Here is a 19457-nt window from a genome sequence, read left to right as displayed (position 1 = left end):
AGGGTGGAATTCAGTCGAATTCTGCCCAGTATGTCCATACCTTCGCTAAACATCTATCTGCTTTACCATTGGCATGTCTAGACTGTCCGTATAACTTGGTGTAGTTGTTTCCCAGGGACAGGATGGATCCTGTCCTAGAAGGGGACAGGATCCCCTGTCCCTGTGGACTATAAGAGGATCACGGGGTGGCTAGCTCCCACACAGCATTTTACACCACAGATGTCTAAAGTGGTCTGGGATAAATCAATGCTTGAGAGCCAGTGCAGCAATTTTAGCTCCTCATCTGTGCCCAGCTTCAGGTGCCTGATGAAGCAGGACAACATTTCCTAGGTAGGAAGAAAGGAGAACTATGGGACCCACCCCATTCAAGATTACTAATGTGTGACTCTCTGTTATGTACACAAAATTGCAATCTCACGGCAAATCTCAGCTGTTACAGAGGACATGAAGCTTATTCAAAGCATTGGCTCTCCCTGTCAGCCTCACCTGACCCTTCCCTGAGCTGGCCGTTAACTGGATGGTTTTTGTTCAGATTCCAGCCTAAATGCTGTGCGTATTTGACCCAAGGAAAATGACATACAGCTCGAGTGCTTTAAGCATTTTGGCCTATATTCCTCCCCACCTCCTCCATTTTGGGCTGTTTCAGATATATTAGGAGAATATTGTTTGGCAGTGAAAATAGCACAGAGAAGTGAAATGGAATGAATGTGAGTGTGCTGCCTTTGCTCAGGGCTGTAGATCTCTCAGCAGTATTTAGGCCAAACCACGGGCATCAAATATGTTACACAGAGCTATGTGCTCTGCAAGCACAGAGCAAAAAGGCTACTCCAAATTCAGAGAAAAAGTAGGAAATGTATCCAGAAAAGCGCAAGAGGATTTAATACCAACCAAGCTTTGTAGACGAAAAGTCCACTAAAAGACCTTTGTAGGCCACAGGCTACTAACTGGTGGACCCTAGATAGTTTATAAACTATATTTTCTGAATTACAGCTTTCTACCTAAGCAGGCTGCAAGGGGGAGTCTGAGAGAGAAGAGGCAAGGACTTCAGGGGGCACATTTCAGTTCTGGCAGCTAGAACTGACCATGGGGTGTAAGGTTGAGCTGATTTAGGTAACCACACTGTAAAACAAACACAGAGTAACAGAATTAAGCTAAGGCTTAGATCTAGTCTGTCTCTAGACAGGTGGAAAAGGATGGTTGTTTTTAAGGTATAGCACTAAAACTGCTAATAGAGTTTGTGATAACCCATGCTCACTGTTTCCTGTGGTATTGCCACTGGACATGGGGAACTGATTGTGCTCTTCCTGTTTGCAGCCACTTTTTACATATTTGAAGGCTATTTTTGCCTACAGTTAAACTACTCTTCTTTAGACTAAGCAGTTTTAACTCTTCCAGTTTCACCTCATAGGTCGTGTTTCATAAACTGGAGGGATAATAGTTGTTCTTATTTGTGCGCTTTCCAAGCATTCTGCATCTTGCTTCAAGTGTAGTACCGAAACTGGACACAGTACTGCAGCAGAGGCTTTGCTTGGGCCAAGCAAAAGCCACCTCACATCTTTTTTATAAAGACTTGCTTTCTTTTTTTTTTTGGCAGCACAGTACAATCTATATGTCATGCACTGCCTGATGCCAAATGAGAGGATCCTGGGTATTGGATTGATCCCTGCTGGTCCATCTACACAGGCCCAATAGCTGACTAGAAGCTTGTGGAAATTATTTTCTGTTGAGTTTCCAGTAAGTTATTTAGAAAGGAAAAGGTAGATATTTTGAGGCAAAGGAGGGAATAGATTATAAAAACTTAAAATTACTCCAGCAACAACACTGGTCCAGACATAGCACTGAACTAATTTATGATCCTGTCTCTGTTAGTGGCATGAGAGAGTTAGTAAGGCTGCAAAGATGTTGAGAGAAAAGAAAAAAAAGAAACAAATCCATTTAGAAAATATTGCTGTTGGTAGAATTGAGTGAAAGAACATGTAACCCAGTGAACTTCAGGCGCTGAAGTAGTGTTATTTCTTTTGCTTACTGAAAAAAGTGAGCAATGCCAGTGAAAAAAACCTCTGGCTCTAAAAATCACTTTGCATGACTCATGCATAACAGAAATGAGTCTTGTTTGGAAACAGACTTTTCCTCGTCATTCCTTCTTTTAAAGAGGTACTCAGGAGCCTTGCACACCAAAATTATATTTCTTTGCTTCCTAGGTCCTCTCCCTTGTTCAGCAGTGCCTTCCCTTCAGCCATATGAACTATCACCATCTTGCTGCAAGGCTATGTGAGCAAGTGGGAACAACATGGAAGTCTGTTGCTGAACACAGATTTTTATTTTAAATGATCCAAGGTGGTAACATTGTAAAGAGCAAGTTGTTGAAAGCAGTCAGATTCCTTAAATAAGGGCTCCCCCTCATTCTTTTGTTTAAAATGCTGCAAGTTTTTTTAAATAATCTACTTTCTCCCAGTTGAGCAGTTGGCCTTCGCCCAGTCCCTTTTGTTCTGAAAGTGATGGCCGAATTGTCACCACCACGTCAAGGCAGAGCCTTGTACTTCGCAAGCTCACTTTCTGCTTTCCTAATGATATGCTTCCATCAAGCTGTCGCATGTATTTTGGGTGGCTGTGGCCTATGTGTTTTGTCAAGAGCTCTCTGCCTGCCCCGTGCCCCAGCTGTTGCATGCTGGACTCTCTTTCCTTGGCTGCAAGCATTTTTTCTCCTTGCAAACTGTTCCCAGGAAAGAGGAGTGCAAGACAAAACTGTTCCCAGCTCCAACTGTTCCTTCATCTGGGCACATCTGAATTTTGCACACTCAGATGTTGCTGATCAACAGCAAATCTGATCAACTGGCCCAGACAACCAGTTGTGCCTTACTCTGCCCTGGGCTTGCTCTTAGGTCTCCTCAGTGGCCAGAGCAGTCACCACAGTGCAGCACAACTAGTGAGTGACCTTAGGAAGTGCTCAAACATTTGCATATCATTGCAAACATCATAATAATAATAATAAAAATCTGTGGGATGTGGGGTTGTGTGGTCTATCCCTTATCAACAGGCTCCACAAAAGCTCCTTCTTTTGTTTATAAGGAACTGCAGACCAGAGATGCCTGGATTTGCAGACAGGAAGGGTGAGGGGGGAAAACATCCCCACTTGTTTTCTCCTTTGAGCAACAACATTTCTCTTAACCTTAACCAAAGAAGGTAGCAAAACCACTTGGCAAACAGACTTGTGTTAAGTACCTTGGCTGGAAATGTTTATGCTTGTTCCTGTAACACACACAGAGCGCTCTGCTCCGTGCATGCAGGGGAGGGAGGGGAAGGAATCGCCAGCCCACGCAGCCGTCCCCCTGTGCCATGTCTCAGGGTGGCAGTTCACTCACAGATGGCAACTGCTGCCTGCAGGGAGGGATGCTGGCTCTGGTTGCTGATCTCTCCTCCTGCCCCTCTGTGCCAAGCACAGCCCCTCAAGAGGGACCACCACCACCTAGGGAGGGCGACCTTCGCTGCTCAGAAGTGAGTTAGCTGAGTTGTGGTTTCGGGGTGCCTGTACTCCCAGTCAAGGCCAGGCCAAAGCAAGGTTGTGGCAGTGCAGGATGTCCTAGCCACAGAGACCCAACTGGCCACTGACCTTCTGAGAATGAGCCCTGTCTTGTACCACAGTCTGGAAAGAAAGTGGCCGAGATGCACAGAGCTAGAGAAGCACAGTCCCTTCATTCCCTGCTATACCCCTGCACTGAACGTCACCATGTCCAATTACTCTGCATCTCATTTGCTTTAGGGGAAGGTGGCTTTACAATACATGGCCTCCCACTCCCTCAGGGACACACATTTCCAGACATAGATTATTTCTTTGCTGTTGACTGTCCCACCTTGTACCTCAGCTGGGCTCCCTGTATCTCCTGGAAAGAGGTACCCATCTCAAGCACCTGCACAGAGGCAGCGATAATGTGATGGTCCCTCTGCAGCCTGTGCTGTCAGACTTCAGTGTCAGACAAAAACACAGGAGGAACCCTGTGGCAGTCTCAGCCAGAGATGCCCTTGGGACAATAGAGCTGGTGGAGAAAAGCAAAGGAGATGAAGGCTGTGGGGTTGGCGGGAGATGTGCAGGACGGCCATGTCGTGCTCACAGTGCCACAGGCAGTGACCTCCCTAGCAGAGCTCGGTGAGCAGTGCCAGCCCGTAGTGCTTGCTCAGCCTCTGGGACTGCAGGGCAAGAAGCCCGGGCTGCCGTCAGCTGGCTGGGACAGCAGCGAGTCTTTCTGACTCAGCAGGAATTGACCCAAATCCCTGGCAGGGAGGAAAACAAATTTTCTGCCTTCCACTCATACCCTGTCCCTGGCTGCGGTGGGTGCCCTTGTTTTAAAAGCTGAGGTCCAGAGCTCTGACTAGGATGCTGGGTGACTTCTCAGCTGGTGTGTTTCTTTTGTCGGGTTGTTTCTTTTGTCAGGTTGGATCACCTTGAGTTTTCAACAAATCCCACCTCTGGGTACAGCCAATGTGGAGATTTTGTAGCCTAGCTGAACAAGAAAGCTGAAGAAACTTTGACTTTTGTATTGAAAGGACATCTTCACAGGGAGCTTCAATCTGAATGAGGATGCATTCATGAGGGTCAAAAGTCCTGCTGGGTCCCAGCCCTGCACCAAGCCAGTCTGCTCAAAGGGGACCTGAGCCCTGCTGCACACAGAAGTTCAAGAGTTACTGACACTTTAAAATGCTGAATTTCTGTGACAATTAAATGCAAACCACTGAGTTTCTAGAGAGACTATTAAGTAATTATGTTATTGGAGATTTTGTAATAGCCACTGAGTAAAGCAGAACTGCCTGCGGCATGAAGATATTGAAAGGTGGAGTAAGTTAAAGTAAAATTGTCTATTGCATTCATTTTTCTGAGATATAATGGTGGTGTTTGTTTTGTAAGCTGGAACATTTCCATTAAAAATATGCTATGGAAAAGCCAGATGCCCATAATGATTATTTAGTTAATTAATTACCTCTTTTCCCCACTTTGTGAGATAACTACTTCTGTTATATAAAAAAATGTGGCTGACTCAGGGCCCAGTACATGGTGTGATGCTTGCTTGGGATGGGATGCCAGCCCGGGGCAGCAGCTTGGTCTTGTGGTGGACTTGCAGTGGAGAAGCTGTTTATACCTCTGAAGGGTTGTGTTCTTCTGGTCACCCAATCAAACGCTGTACTGAGATACGGTTAGTGAGTCACTTTCACTGTTTCTTAGTGGCTTGGGTTTGTTTCTGCCTTTGCTACTTAGAGGATGGAATATCAAAAGAAAGGCTTTTATGTGACATTCTGTGTTATTGTTTAGAAATTCATTTGTGAAGAAGGAAAAGGCAGTCTCCAAATAACAGAAGATTTTGGCTGATTTCCCTCTGCAGCGGAAACTTAGAACTTCTGAGCTCTCATTTCCTTTGGAAATATGAATCAGTGTGAGTTGCCCTGAATATGAGCCCAAGACACATCTCTGTGTCTGACTGGTATCTGCAGAGGGTAGCCTCACATCTTAGGTGGATACAAAAATAATACCAAATATAAAAATTGGTAGAGTGGACCTGGTAGAAAACCAGTATATATTATTATGAAAACAAATTTGTGAGAATCTTCAAGTATTCAGTTCTGCTTCTCATTTTGACTATCAGGTTATCTAACTGTACTTTTTAAAAATACTGGTAGAGTCTGTGTAATTAACTTTTTGTGAAAATGGGGGGATAGAAAGGAAACTTTGGAGTCTAACCTAAAACAACCTTATAAAATAAGATTAATGACACATCCAGTTTGATGGTGTACGGTATTAAAATCTACCACATGGAAGTTCTGATTTATGGAAAACTGTTCAATACTACAAAGTAAATCTTAGCTCAAGATGTGGCATTTATAAATTCTACCTATAAGCAGGTTAATCCTGAGAATGTGTTTTACCAGATCTTGGTTAATTCCTCCAGACTATTATACATTTTCTTTAGAAAAGTTAGCACAGTAAAACAGAACCATAACTGTAAAACGATCCCATCAGTAGGCTGTTGAGGGTGGTCTTAGAAGTCTTCAATGCCTCTGTTTTTTAAACTGTTTCAGATCCTCTTTTTAGAAATGTAAAGGGCAAATATCTGGGTGACCAGTACGAGGTATTTAAGGTAAGAGATGAGCGAAATAGTCTCAGAAGACTTTGCATGTGCCTGGATTGCAATATATACTTCGCTGAATTAAGACCATAAATGTTTAAATTCTATATTTTTAATATTTGGGCAGGTAACGGCATCTCCCAGCATCCCATAAAAGGTCACTGTAGGGGCAGAACAAGAGTCTGGCTTTCTAGCTTTCTCTCCAGGCCAGCACATTCGCTCTTCCCCTGTCAGTCCTGTCCCCAGCGTGAAGTATATATATAGCCATCTTGGTCTACAGGTCCATCCTATTTAGCCATCATCCTTGTTCTTGAGTGACCTCAGCTAGCTAAATGCCAGCGCGCAGGGTCTGTGCTAACAGATTCTGGTAGATGTCTGCTCAGTGTTGTTGGTTATCTTCGCCACCTCATCAAGTGACTCTTTTTGACATCCCTTGTTCTGTTTCCTTTGACCCTGGTTTCATGCCTTTCGTTTCATTTCTCTCCAACAGAAAGCATCCCCTGTGAACAGAAAGACTATGCTGGCTTATTATTAACAATGAAACTAATGAAGGTTTGAATGCTTGCCTTTGTGACTTGAATTTTGTTGTGAATATATGTGAGTTTAAAAAAAAAGGAAAGTGATAACATCCAGGAAGATTTTAATGACACAAAACTGTTACTAAATCCTGAATACCATCAAAAGGGAGGTGCTGCTTCTTCACTTCAACAGTGAAAAGTCATCAGAAGTGCCCTTTTCCTTGCCAGGTACCTTGCTGCCAGGCCTGTCTGTCTCACACATTCTGCTTGGGACCTTTCTCAGCTGCCCAACTTCCAGGCCTCTGCCTCACCTCCTGCACGCCTGGCTGCTTGCCCCCGTGCTAAGATCGTTTGCTCAGCAGGTCCAGGCGCTGCTGCATGGCTGTGCTGGGTAAATGAGGCCGTGGGCTGAGAGGCATGGAGTGGGAAAAGAAAGTGCCCTTGCACATAACAAAGCCCTGCTTTAAGGCACAGCCATCTGAGCTGATGTGCTCTTTCCTGTGTTAGGAAATGCATCCCTGGAGGGGAAAGCCATGCAAGAGCCCTGGGCTTCAATATCTAGTCTGTAGAAAGAAGACTGAATGGATTGCAGGCATCTGCTGGGCACAGCCAGAGGTCCCTCACAGCACTGGCACCAGGACTGAGTCAAGGAATAAGTGTCCTGAACAAGTAGGAATCTGAAGCCCTCAGTAACACCCCTGGTAGCACTTCTGCTCTGAGCATTTGATCCTGTTTGAATTACCCAAGAGGATGCATCGATCAGCCTCTCAGCCATGAGATACCCCCATGGCAACTGCTCCAGGTAGGCTTATAAGGGTAACTGGACATTGTAGTACTTGATGCATGTGGGATATGGAGAGGAATCCCACGTGCAAGCTCCACTAAAATGGCTTTGCTCATCTGGCATCTTGCTTGACATTGCAAAACTATGTGTAAATACCATGGGACATAGAATAACACCTGCATTCAGGGATCTAATACCCCTATTGTCTGTGTAGGGATTTGTTTTCTCTACCAAACTGGCATTTAATTCACACCTGCCCAGCCATCTCCACGTGGTAGCCATAGCAGAGATTTTTACGTGCATAGATTTTTTCTCTACATTTTCTCATCTCATGCCCATTGGCTATGCTTATTCGCCCATACCCATTTCCAAGTTGTTTGCTGCTCAGCCTCTCTCCTCCCTCTTGCACTGCTCCCTGGCAATGTTGTATGTGCTAGAAGGCTAAAGATTTAAGATCTTAAATCTCAGCAGTGCGAATTCCAAAATCACCAGCTTTAGTGGTTTGTACTTCAGTCTCCTCCTCTCATCCATCCACCTACCATGGCTAGTTTTGCCAGGTCTCCTCTCCCCTCCTGCTGCAGGAACTTTCAAAAATGAAATGGATTGTATCTCTGTATATTTGAATGAAGCTCTGGTTGTAGCATGACTGCTAAAAAAATTAGAAGAGGTACATTGGCACTAGGCTCCTCAGTGCGTGCTACGGGGAAGATCTCCTCACCCACCTCAGTGCTCGCAAGGCAGACCAGGGTACAAAACCTGTTTGAACAGAGGTATTTTAAGACATTGGCTGCATACCAATTACTGCTGAGTCCTATTCATTTTGCAGTACGCTCTCTGCTGCTATGTAGGAGTAATCAAAGAAAGCTAAAAGCAAAGCAGAGATAACAATCTATCCTGGCATGAGTATTAGAAGATGAAAGAGCTTTGTTATTAATGCCCCAATAACAAGCTTTGCATTCCCATCCTTGCACCAGCTGCATGGGAGCCATGCTAGCAGATAGCAGCACTTTGCACCTTCCAGATCTCCTCACTGATTTTCTGCAAATGAAGACCACCTCTGGAGGACTGTCCATCAGGCAAAAATCTGTAAGGATGACTGAAGAGAAAGAGAAGCAGCACTACTCTTGTCCAGGTCTTGACAAAAGTGGAAAAGATCTCAGCACTGTAACCTTTGCCCTTGTACAGATGTTGGAAGACAGACGGCTTGTATCATAAAAAGAGGATTGCAGAGACGCTGTCAAATTGCCAGGTGTAAACAAGAGCTAAAAGGAGGGCTGGTCTGCAATGCCTTATGTTTTCCTGGAATCCTGCAGATTCTAAAGCAGTGTCAGACTCTGTCCTTTGTAACCTGCCATTAGCTTCTCCTCCAAAACTGGCAGCTGGCTGTGAAAGCCTCCACCCTCAGCGTTTTCCAGCTGGCCCCATGCAGTCTAGTCCCGCAGTTCTTGGATTCCCTTTCTGTATCTTTCTGGTTGCAGATCCCCCAGTAGGCACACCTCTTTCCAGTCTGCCCCATAGCTCTGGACTATTCTGGTTCAAGTAATTCGCCAGAGCCAGTCAGTCTTCCTAGTAATTAGCAGTAAATAGTGATTCATTGTGGTCTAGATTAATGAATTTTCAGACCTTATAGATTAAAATCTTGGAAGCAAAGAGCTCGAAGAGAAAACAAAATTTGGCAGCAGGATTCGTATGAACTACTTGAAAATCTCTAACCTATGTTTCAGCTCTGGGATCCAAAAATCCAGGTTTCACAGAGTTGTCCTTAATCTTGGGGGACTCCTCGGCTCTGGACACTTCCTCTGAAACTTATCACCCCCATCACCCCAAGGAAGCCCTGGGTTTTTCTGGATCTACTGCAAAACTGCTGTTGGAGCTCCCTGGGGGGGGAATCTCATGGATACTTGGGAGTTAGTCCCCTCCTTCAGGTCACACCTGTTCTGCCAGGGGCTGCGAGGTCAAACGTGGCTCTTGCTTCATGAATGGCTCTGCTGCATATGATTCAATTCCTTCCCTTACTTGAAAACACCCTAATAAGGCTTCTAATTCCTCAGACTAACTCCTGCATAGGCTGAACTGTTTTAATTTTCTTTCCTCTTTCACTTTTGGAGGTGGGGGGAGGGGAGAGGGAGGGCAATAATATACAATATATAACAGATTCCAAAAACATTTGCTATATATTGTCATAACGTCTCATGACCTCTAGTGCATTACCAGCCTCCTCTAGGGACAAAATGTGTTTCAGGCTATCTTGTTTGAGCAGAGAGCAGACCTAGTCATCTAATGTCAGAACGGAGGACATAAGCTTGGAAAGAGGCTTGCTGCAATGGAGATGCAAACTGTGAGAGCAGAGAACCTTTTGTTGTCAAGATTTAACACCCTCTTTCTCTGTGTACACAAAAGGCCCAGTGCTGGGATCAGCATTTCAGTCAGTCCAATCAGTGACTATTGCAGTTTAACACCAGCCAGCAACTAAACCCACACAGCTGCTTGCTCATTCCCCACACGGTGGGATGGAGGAGAGAATCAGAAGAGTAAAAGGGAGAAAACTGGTGGATTGAGATCAAGACAGTTTAATAGGTAAAGCAAAAGCCACGCAAGCAAGCAAATAAAACAAGGAATTAATTTGCTGCTTCCCATGGGCAGGCAGGTGTTCAGCCACCTCCAGGAAGCAGGGCTCCATCACATGTAACGGCTACTTGGGAAGACAAATGCCATCACTCCAAACGTCCCTCCTTCCTTCTTCTTCCCCCAGCTTTATGTGCTGAGCATGACATCGTATAGTGTGGGATATCCCTGTGGTCAGTTGGGGTCAGCTGTCCCAGCTGTGTCCCCTCCCAGCTTCTTGTGCACCCTCCCAGCCTGCTCGCCTTAACTGTGTGCAAGCCCTGCTCAGCGGTAATGAAAACATCTGTTTATTATCACCACTGTTTTCAGCACAAATCCAAAACACAGCCTCACACTAGCTACTGTGAAGATTAACTCTATCCCAGCCAAAACCAGCACAGTGACCCTTTTGCCTACTGAGAAAAGGAGGGTACTTTGGAATTAAGCCATAAAACTCTGAAAGAAATTCTGGTCATGTCTCATCATCACCATTCCCAAATTTGCACTACTGATGCTAGTGGATGTTTCTTTTTATATTGATGCAACTTTGCCAGTGCTGTTTTACCTTTGCTTTTCTAAATGAGCAAATGAATATTGTACTCACTGGACAGAAAACCTTAAAGGAGGGGTGGCTCAGTCTATGGAACACAAAGCAACCCCACCTCCCTTAGTTTAACATTTTGCCTAGAAGGATTTGCTTGCTGCAGAGAGGTTCTTAGACACAGTTATCTTCAATATCGGACCCCCATGACTCTGTCTCTTTGACTACCTGGAGTGTCCCTCAGGAGAGTCCTCTGTGGCTGGCCATCAGCCTGAACAAAACCTCCCCGATGGATTTCTCCCTTCCTGCTGATGGCTGCGGCCATTCATCCCCGGACCGACACCCTCTCCCAAAAGCACACTCTGCTGCTTCTTCGCCACGGCTCTGGCTGCCGTTACACCGCTCCCCCCGTGGCCACTCACCCGGGGGAAGCCGGGCCCGAGGCAGGCTGCCTTTGCAGGACTAGAGGGGCCTTCTGGCCCCGACCGGGGAGGCGCGGCTGCCCCCGGGCACGGTCGGCGCTTCCCCGGGGCCGCGCCTGCAGCACCATGGAGAGAGGAGCGGCCCGCCTCCGGCCAGGGGGTGGGCGGGGGGCGGGAGGGGAGCGGGCAGGGGGCAGGCAGGGTGCGGGCAGGGGGCAGGCAGGGTGCGGGAGGCGAGCGGGCAGGGTGCGGGCAGGGGGCAGGCAGGATGCGGGAGGCGAGCGGGCAGGGAGCAGGCAGGGTCCAGGCAGCGAGCGGGAGGGGAGCGGGCAGGGAGCGGGCAGGGTGCGGGCAGGGAGCAGGCAGGGTCCAGGCAGCGAGCGGGAGGGGAGCGGGCAGGGAGCGGGCAGGGTGCCGGCAGGGAGCAGGCAGGGTCCAGGCAGCGAGCGGGAGGGGAGCGGGAAGGGAGCGGGCAGGGTGCGGGCAGGGTGCGGGCAGGGGCCAGGCAGCAAGTGAGAGGGGAGCAGGCAAGGAGCACGCAGTGGATGGGGAGCGGGCATGGAGCGGGCTGCGAGGAACGGGCAGGGTGTGGGCAGGGTGTGGGGATCTGGCAGGCAGCGGGGAGCAGGAGCACAGTCTCTGGCCGCAGCCCTCTCTCAGCCTGCCCGCTGTGTAACTGCACTTGTGATGAGCACACAGCAGTGGCGTTGGCTGCTGGGGGATTTATCACTCAGTTCCTTCCTCAAAGGCTGAGGACAAGCATGGCCTTGGCTGCCACGCAGCTATCCAGCTGGCTCACTGTCAACTGGCAGCAATGGATAGTGTGTTTTCCCTGGCAGTAAGTTACTGTCTAGTGAGGGAAACTTTCATATCAGTCCTTTCCTGCTCTAGGTTGAGCCCTCTGGGAATGTTGCTAGGGTCAGCCTGAAGCATGGCTGGAATTGCTCTCCACGCCCCGATGAACTCCAGTGGTGTTTGACTGCAAGGCTGCTCTGGGTACCGGCGCTGCAATAGTAGTCGCCTTGTTTCAGCTTCCTTCCACCCCTGAGCTGCATTACAGTAGCAGCTTCATGAAATGGCAGCTCTGAATCTGTCTGCCAGTGTGACCCAGAACACCTGAGTATTGCCTTTTCCGTACTGGCTACCATCAGGATAGCACTGCTTGCCCCACCTGGCTCCATCTTAGCAAGACTAAGAGATGCCAGCGGAACATCTGAGGATCAAACAAGCAAAGGCTCAAGGAGGCACGTTTCCTCTACTTTCTGATACATGTCCCTGAATGCATGGACTGGAAAAGCAGAGAGTGCAGAGGAGTCATGAAACAGCGCCGTAGGCTAGGCATGCCAAATGCTGAACTAATTGTTTGAAGAAGCCTAGTAGCTGCCCTGACAGACTAAGGAAGCATCATAGGAAAGGGATGTAGGCATAATTCAGTTTTGTAGTTACACTTCTGTATTTTATGTGAACAAAACAGCTCTCTGTAGCACCACCAAAAGCAAAATACTCAATAAAATGCCTATGCAGTGCTAGACAACTAAAAGCTAGTTCTTGTCAAATATGGGTAATTCTGGGACTGGAAAAATTCGGGATGATAAACATGAGAGGAATGAAAAGACAGGTAACTACTGCCTGTGGAGGACTGAGGAGTTAACAGGAGACAGCGTGGGTGGAAACTCTGCCATAAAAAGTCTGTATCTTTCTGGAGTCCACAACAGCTTTGACTCCAAGGGAGCCAGGAGCTTCAGTTCCCAGGGTCACCCTTTGAAGAGTCCTTGTGCTTCTTTCTTACTGATAAGGACTAAGATTAATCACAAGTTAGTGGTTTTGTTAAACATTATTGTCTCTCTGCTGGTTTTAATTTCTGGCATTTATTGACTGTGAGTTTATGCCTATGTGTAATGATCCCTTGGTTTTGATCATATAATTTCCATGAGTATATCTGGTGCACTGATAATCATAGCCAAGTTATCTGAAGAGACAACGTTCTGAGACAATATTTAGCTTGAAGTGTCAGATCTGGTGAATTACTTTGTTGCATACTTCTCCCAAAGCAGCTGATTTTATAAAAGAAGCTGCTTAAATGACTGTGGCTACAATGATATTACTATTCATGCTACAGTAAATATATCATACTCTTCCAGGATCTTTCATAGGAATGTTTCTGTCACCGCAGTGGAGTATGCTGTGGCTATACATGTGACTGTACACGTACATTTGCCAACAGCCCAGCTAGCTTGGATACCATGAGAAGTGTGGCCGTGCTAACCCAGACTTCCAGAAACATGAACCCCTCAAGATCTGTAGGTGGGCTGGGTTGCAGAAGCTGAGCTCTTATTGCCTTAGCTATGCTCCAATCAGTGCTACTAGGCCTTTAGCTGAAAGTCAGTTCTGGTAAATACCTACATACTGCCTATGACCATGGGGTAATCTGCTCAAGGAAAGAACTCTGGAGTCTGTTTTTTGTTTACTGTGATTTAGACAGGAAAAAAAATCTTAAAACTTCATGAAGCTTATATAGAGGTTTCTCCTGTAGAGTCCTCCCAAAAATGCAATCAAAACTTTAGTCCTCGAATGAATCTGCTTTGGAGTAGAAGTGACTTCTGTTATTTAACTGCTAATACTGTCTGTGGGGTAACCTGAAGATGGATAGGTAGGAATGGAGTGAGGAGCTTGTGTAACAGAGTTATCTTTGGCTGTAGGACAAATTGCAAACAGATTCCATAAAATCATAAATGTGCAGAGGAAAAAGTTATATTGCCAGGCAACCCTGACGTCGGTATGACAATAATGATGATGTATTGAAGCTCTGAGGACAGAGATGGGAGTTCATTACTTCTTTAACCTGAGTGTTTTATTGCTTTACAATGTAGGACGGAATGAGAGCGCAAAGCTCTTTCCCTGTTGAACTCTTGTTTTCCTTGGATTACCAGGAGTTTATGTTTAGCAGGTTTTCCAAACAAAATACCTCACTCTTTCCCAGTAGTGTTGATGCTACATGTAATATTACCCTTTGCTGGTGTATGCACTGGCAGGTTAAAATTAGACTGCCTAAATGTCAGCACAGCAGCTTGTTACTCGCTTACTTTAACAAGGGCGCACCACTTTAATTTGTTGTGAATTTCTTGTCTATGTTACTCTAAACAGCAAATAAGCAAAATCTTACTCAGATGCTTAAGTATATATCTAAAGGATGCACACATCATGATGCGTATTTTGTTTATTCAAGTTTCAATCTGCCAGTGATCAAAATAATAGTAACAATACAAAGTGGCAAATGGATTACAGCTGATAATTCTGAAAGCAGCTTTTGTACTGCTAATAATAGCAATAATGGTAGTTTCTAGTTACTGAATTACTTTACATTGCTTTAAACAATTACAAATTTGATCTGTCATATTGATTTGATTGTATGTGCCTGAGAAGAAGGGTTTGGGGCTTTTTTCTTTTAATCTCAGCAGAAATAATGCATAAATGGTGATTTGCAAAGATATAATATTCCCTTTTAAAGTGTATATGTGAGTTTCTGTGCCTTTTAAGTCATTTTTGATGAACAGCATTCTTTAAAAGAAGTAAAACTATTCTTATCCATTCACATCCCCCACGTGAGATTTGTTGTGGTTTGGAGCAGGACATAATAAAATGTGTACAAAAATGATGCTGAGTTTTATTTCAAAATTCTCTGTAGGTGTAAGAGTCAATCTGTATGTTCCAGAACGCAGTCTGATGTGGCAGGGGTATGAGAGGCAAGAAACGGTATGGATCTGTAACATCTCTGTGTTTCCATGTTCCCACGTGTGTGCAAGGTGTGTGTGTCTGTGTGTCTATGACCCTGTTTATGTAATGTGGCAACAACCGTGCAACAGTACATTTTATACCTCGTTCACCCACTGGCTGTTAATATCTCAGAATTGTGGTTCTTTCTGGTCTCATGAAAGCTTTGGAAGACTGATTCTGTCTACAGTGGATTTCTTTTCCGGTTTCCTAAAATACCAGTGTCTTAATCCATTTTTTCCTACTCTAGCCTGCCACCATCTTGCTCGTGTGCTGCCCACACCCAGGAGAGAGCAGTCCCTCTGTCCTTGCCCTCGTGAGCGCTTACATACGGTTTCACTGAAAATACTATCTTGCCTACTGTCTCAAGGCTTAACAGCAAAGCTCTTCATTTACTGCTTTTCACACAGAGCAAAACAGAAAACACATTGTGTACTAAACTAGTTAGCCCCTGTCTCTGAGAAAACCTGTCCCTAATATAAGGCAAGAAGACCCGTTTGTTGTTACGCTCTGATAGGCGGCTTCCAAATCCAACGCTTTCCATTAAAATGGGGATTCTGAAACAGCACACCTTTGATCTTGAAAGTTAAAATATTAGCCTGTGATACAGCAAGTATATACACGCGCACTTAATTCCCAGCATATGAATATTTGCACAGTATTTGTGGACATGGTTCTTTGCTATCTAATTTCCTTAGATACTAAAAAGAGTACCGATAGCTATCACAGACTTTGCTATCTTTCCTCCTCTCCACATCCAGCAAGCAGGACGCTTAGTTTTGCATGGGAGTTAGAGCTGGAAGACAGTTTAGTCCCTCTCTCTGCTAACAGTGGTTTGTTACTGATAGCTTATTTATTGGAACTTTGTCCAGCACACTTATCGCATATTACCAACCACAGAGTAGAGCTTACTGTCTTTCTTGGAATACATATCATTCCTACAAAGTTGTTTCTGATATTCTGCCTACAATATCCTTTACTTATATTCATCACAATGCTTTAATCATAATCTCTCGCACAAGCCAAAATAATCTTTTTCTCCTCAGGCTCACATCTTGCAATACACATAGCTCTCTCCATACGTTCCAGTTAAATTACACTTACTTACCTTCTACTTTGAAGATAGTAAGGTGAGGTCTGCAGTGAAAAGCACCCAGTGCGTTGCCGGCACAGTTCATCCAAAGACCCTGGAAAACCCAGGTTGCAGTGATAACAGATGATGCTCGACTAGTGACTTTCCACTCATTTGATGCAGTAGCAGCAATAGCAGCTCCCAGCCCACAGAAACAAAATATGAAAGCTATAATCTGTATTCCTAGCATGTTTCTCTGTAACCCAGGGACTTAGTAATGCCACTGCGTGGAGAGAGAAAAGTACTTTAGTCATGTGAGTAAGCAAAAAGGCATAACATAAGCAAATTATGCTTGAACAAGTTCAGTAACACTTGCTACAGAAAGTTAATGCGGCTGAAAGAAATTGTCATGCTTGAGTGATTTAAGAAAGGCCCTAGGCATTACAAACGTTTAGAAAGAAAGTCAAGGTACAACTTTATGGGAGCTAATTACTAGTACTCACTTGCTAATTTTGAATTGTAAAAATTAATTAAAATGTTTTCATATTTTTTTCAATTAAGGTATTCCAGTTAATGCTTAATTTTTAGTTAATTGGAAACTTACAACCATTGCATCTAGCAAAATAAGTTCAGAGTCCAAACTGTACAGCGCTATTTAACAGATTACCATAACATTTTAGAAGGATCACACAACACTTGAAAAACAAGTTTTTAAATGGCTGTGAAATTAATTCAGCCATAGCATGCCACCATACATGCAGCTCTGAAACAGTAGCATCTTGGAGGCAGTGTCTGGGATGGATATGTAGAGTAGCAAATCTAGAGCAACGACAGAAAGAGTAAGTGGTCCCTGAGCAATGATGCAGCTGCAGTAGTCAGCAGAATGGACCTTGTGTAGCCCCCATTGGGACTTCTTTGGTCAGCGTAGAAAATTTACTGCTTCGTATGGTATGTCTGCTCTGCACGATGAACATAGCACAGAAACATCTGTCCCACCACTGACTGAGCTCCTGCATGCCTCATGCCATGAGAATTCCTCCGAGAATATCACTGATTTAAGAAAATGTAATCTTTAAAGTAGTAGGCACTGACAGCACCACACTGAAGCAGCTATTCTACTTAGAGCTGCTGAATATATACTAGCATTACTGGTGTGGGACCTACACACGGTTTTTCAGACATGTGTGGCCTTCACTCTTTTAAGATGCCAACTTCCAGCTTTAATCATGCCTCTCCTCATTCTCTGGTCCTTTTGGCCTCCTCTCTGAAGAAGAAGCCTGCACCTCTTCTCTTTGGTAGTTACTGTGTGCCGTTTGGAGACATGAGACCACCCTGGATATTGAACATACACCATCACTTTTGACAATGAGAGCAGTCTTTTTTTTTTCCCTTTGGGTGCTTCTGGTGTTGCCCCTCCCTTCCCTTTGGGTGCTTCCAGTGTAGTGGTGATAAGCACCACGCTGGACTTCAGCATTGGAGTTTTTCTGTAGGCTTTCCAGAGCTCAAGGAGGGGTAATCAAGGATGCTAAAACACCACTGATATTCCATGTAAAGAGCAAGACTGTCCTGTTGAACCATCACCTGATACTTCCACTTTAACCAGCCTTCAGCTCCATGCTGAGAAGTGGGTCCCAAAAGTATGATTATACAGACCAGAGAACTACACCACAAGAAGGAATCTATTTTCAGAGTAATTAGTAGGCTCATATCCCATGTATCAAGGGCAAATAGAAGGCTTATTATTAACACAGCCAGCTTGAGAGACAGGGAAAGCGGTTTTGCTACAGAGCAACAATGTAATATAGCAGGTTGTTTTAATGATGAGGACAATTGTCCTGGTTTTGGCTGAGATAGAGTTAATTTTCTTCCTAGTAGCTGGCACAGTGCTGTGTTTTGGATTTAGTAGGAGAATAATGTTGATAACACACTAATGCTTCAGTTGTTGCTGTGTAGTGCTTACACTAAGTCAAGGACTTTTCAGTTTCTTATGCCCTGCCAGTGAGAAGCTGGGAGGGGACACAGCCAGGACAGCTGATCCCAACTGGCCAAAGGGATATTCCATACCATATGACATCATGCTCAGCGCATAAACTGGGGGGAGTTGGCCAGGGGGCGGCAACCACTGCTCAGGGACTGGCTGGGCGTCAGTCAGCAGGTGGTGAGCAATTTCACTGTGCATCAATTGTTTTGTACATTCTATTATTATTATTATTATTATTGTTATTAATAATATTTTCCGATCCTTTTCTGTCCTCTTAAACTGCCTTTATCTCAACCCACGAATTTTACTTTTTTTTTCCGATCCTCTCCCCCATCCCACTGGGGATGCAGTGGGATCCCCAGCAAACGGCTGTATCCCCAGCGAACGGCTGCATGGTGTTTAGCTGCCTGCCAGGTTAAACCAGACAACAGTATTACACAGACAGGAAGCAATTTTTCCTTGCTGTCAAATAATACAGTAATATATTTTTCTTATGCCAAGGGTCAACCTTTATGTAATCCTTCATATAATCTTTCCATTGAGTTTGAAAGGGTATAGAGGAGAACACAGAAATGGGTCCATCTTTGGAGCAGATTCCTGAGAGCTAATATTTTTTATGCCATACAAAATGGTGTGGTTTGGGGTTTTTTTTGTTTGTTTGTCTGTCAAAGGCTGTGTTAGTTCACAGAGGAGGCTGAGAAAAGATGTCATTAGGTACCTTTTTTTTTTTTTCTAAACAAACCCAGTGACAGTGATGTTGGCTGAGTGTTCAGAAAAGCTCAAAGACATGCTTTACATCTGATGCTAAATTCAGGCCTCGTTCAGGGCCTTCCCCGAGTGTTCTTCTCACTGATCCAGAAAAAAAACCTGAGAAGCTGCTTATTTGGGCTGGAAAAGTGAAGCTAACTGGATGCAAATAATTCCCCATCATCCCTCCCTGCTCTGCTTTTTGCAATGCATAGCAGTGTGTCTTATCAACACAGCCTCTGAGGAGCTACCCAGGCTCAGCTGGACAGGGCTATCTGGGTGCTTCTTAGTGACCTGGGCCAAAGGCAGTGGTGCCTCCTCAGTAAGACCTCGTTCCTTTAAACCAATATCATGTTAGGAACAAGCTCTTAAGTCATTTCCCCTTCCCACTCTTAGATGATTGTATACAAAGGTCCCATACAGTACACACTCACTCATGAGTGTCATGCTGGTGGGACACTAAAAGCCACTTATTTTAGTGGAAAGTGCCTGTAGGCACCACTTGAACTCAAGACTACACTTTTAGAGTTTAAGGAGGACTTAGTGGCTTCTTGGCCTTTATCCTGATTCTGGTCCAGTGTGTGAGTTTGCGGAATTCATGGTTATAAGCACTTCACCCTGCATTGTTCCTAGGCGGTTAGTGTGTGAGTGATGAATAAATTAAACAGATACTTAAGTGATAAGAAAGAAGTAAGCAGTCCTGTTTACAACCCTCATTTCTTCTATAAACTGTTGAGAAGTAAGTTAATCAGTCATTTAAGAAGTTCAAGGCAAAGTTGAAAGTTAACCCGTTAATGGCATCTTCCATTATATCAAAGCTTCTTTTCTCTGTTACTGAACAGACAAAAGTTGGAAAACAGCTGGGAGCTTAAGGAGTGTTTAAATACAGACCTGGAAAAGGAAA

The 19457-nt window shown here is 44.9% G+C and overlaps 1 protein-coding gene across 1 annotated transcript in view; it reads right to left on the bottom strand.

The window, feature by feature from the left end:
- The window catches only part of CLDN10 (claudin 10), a 61532-nt gene extending 45405 nt beyond the window's left edge, over positions 1-16127 (bottom strand). The window contains exon 1 of the mRNA XM_075089725.1: positions 15862-16127. Coding sequence (XP_074945826.1) covers positions 15862-16075 — 214 coding nt within the window. The 5' untranslated portion in view covers positions 16076-16127. The remainder of the gene's footprint in view (positions 1-15861) is intronic.
- Between the last annotated feature and the right edge of the window lie 3330 nt (positions 16128-19457).

The sequence above is a fragment of the Phalacrocorax aristotelis genome, chromosome 1 (genome assembly GCF_949628215.1).
Source record: "Phalacrocorax aristotelis chromosome 1, bGulAri2.1, whole genome shotgun sequence".
NCBI lineage: Eukaryota > Metazoa > Chordata > Aves > Suliformes > Phalacrocoracidae > Phalacrocorax > Phalacrocorax aristotelis.
The sequence above is the reverse complement of the archived record's forward strand: the minus strand, read 5'-3'. Positions and strand labels throughout refer to the sequence as shown.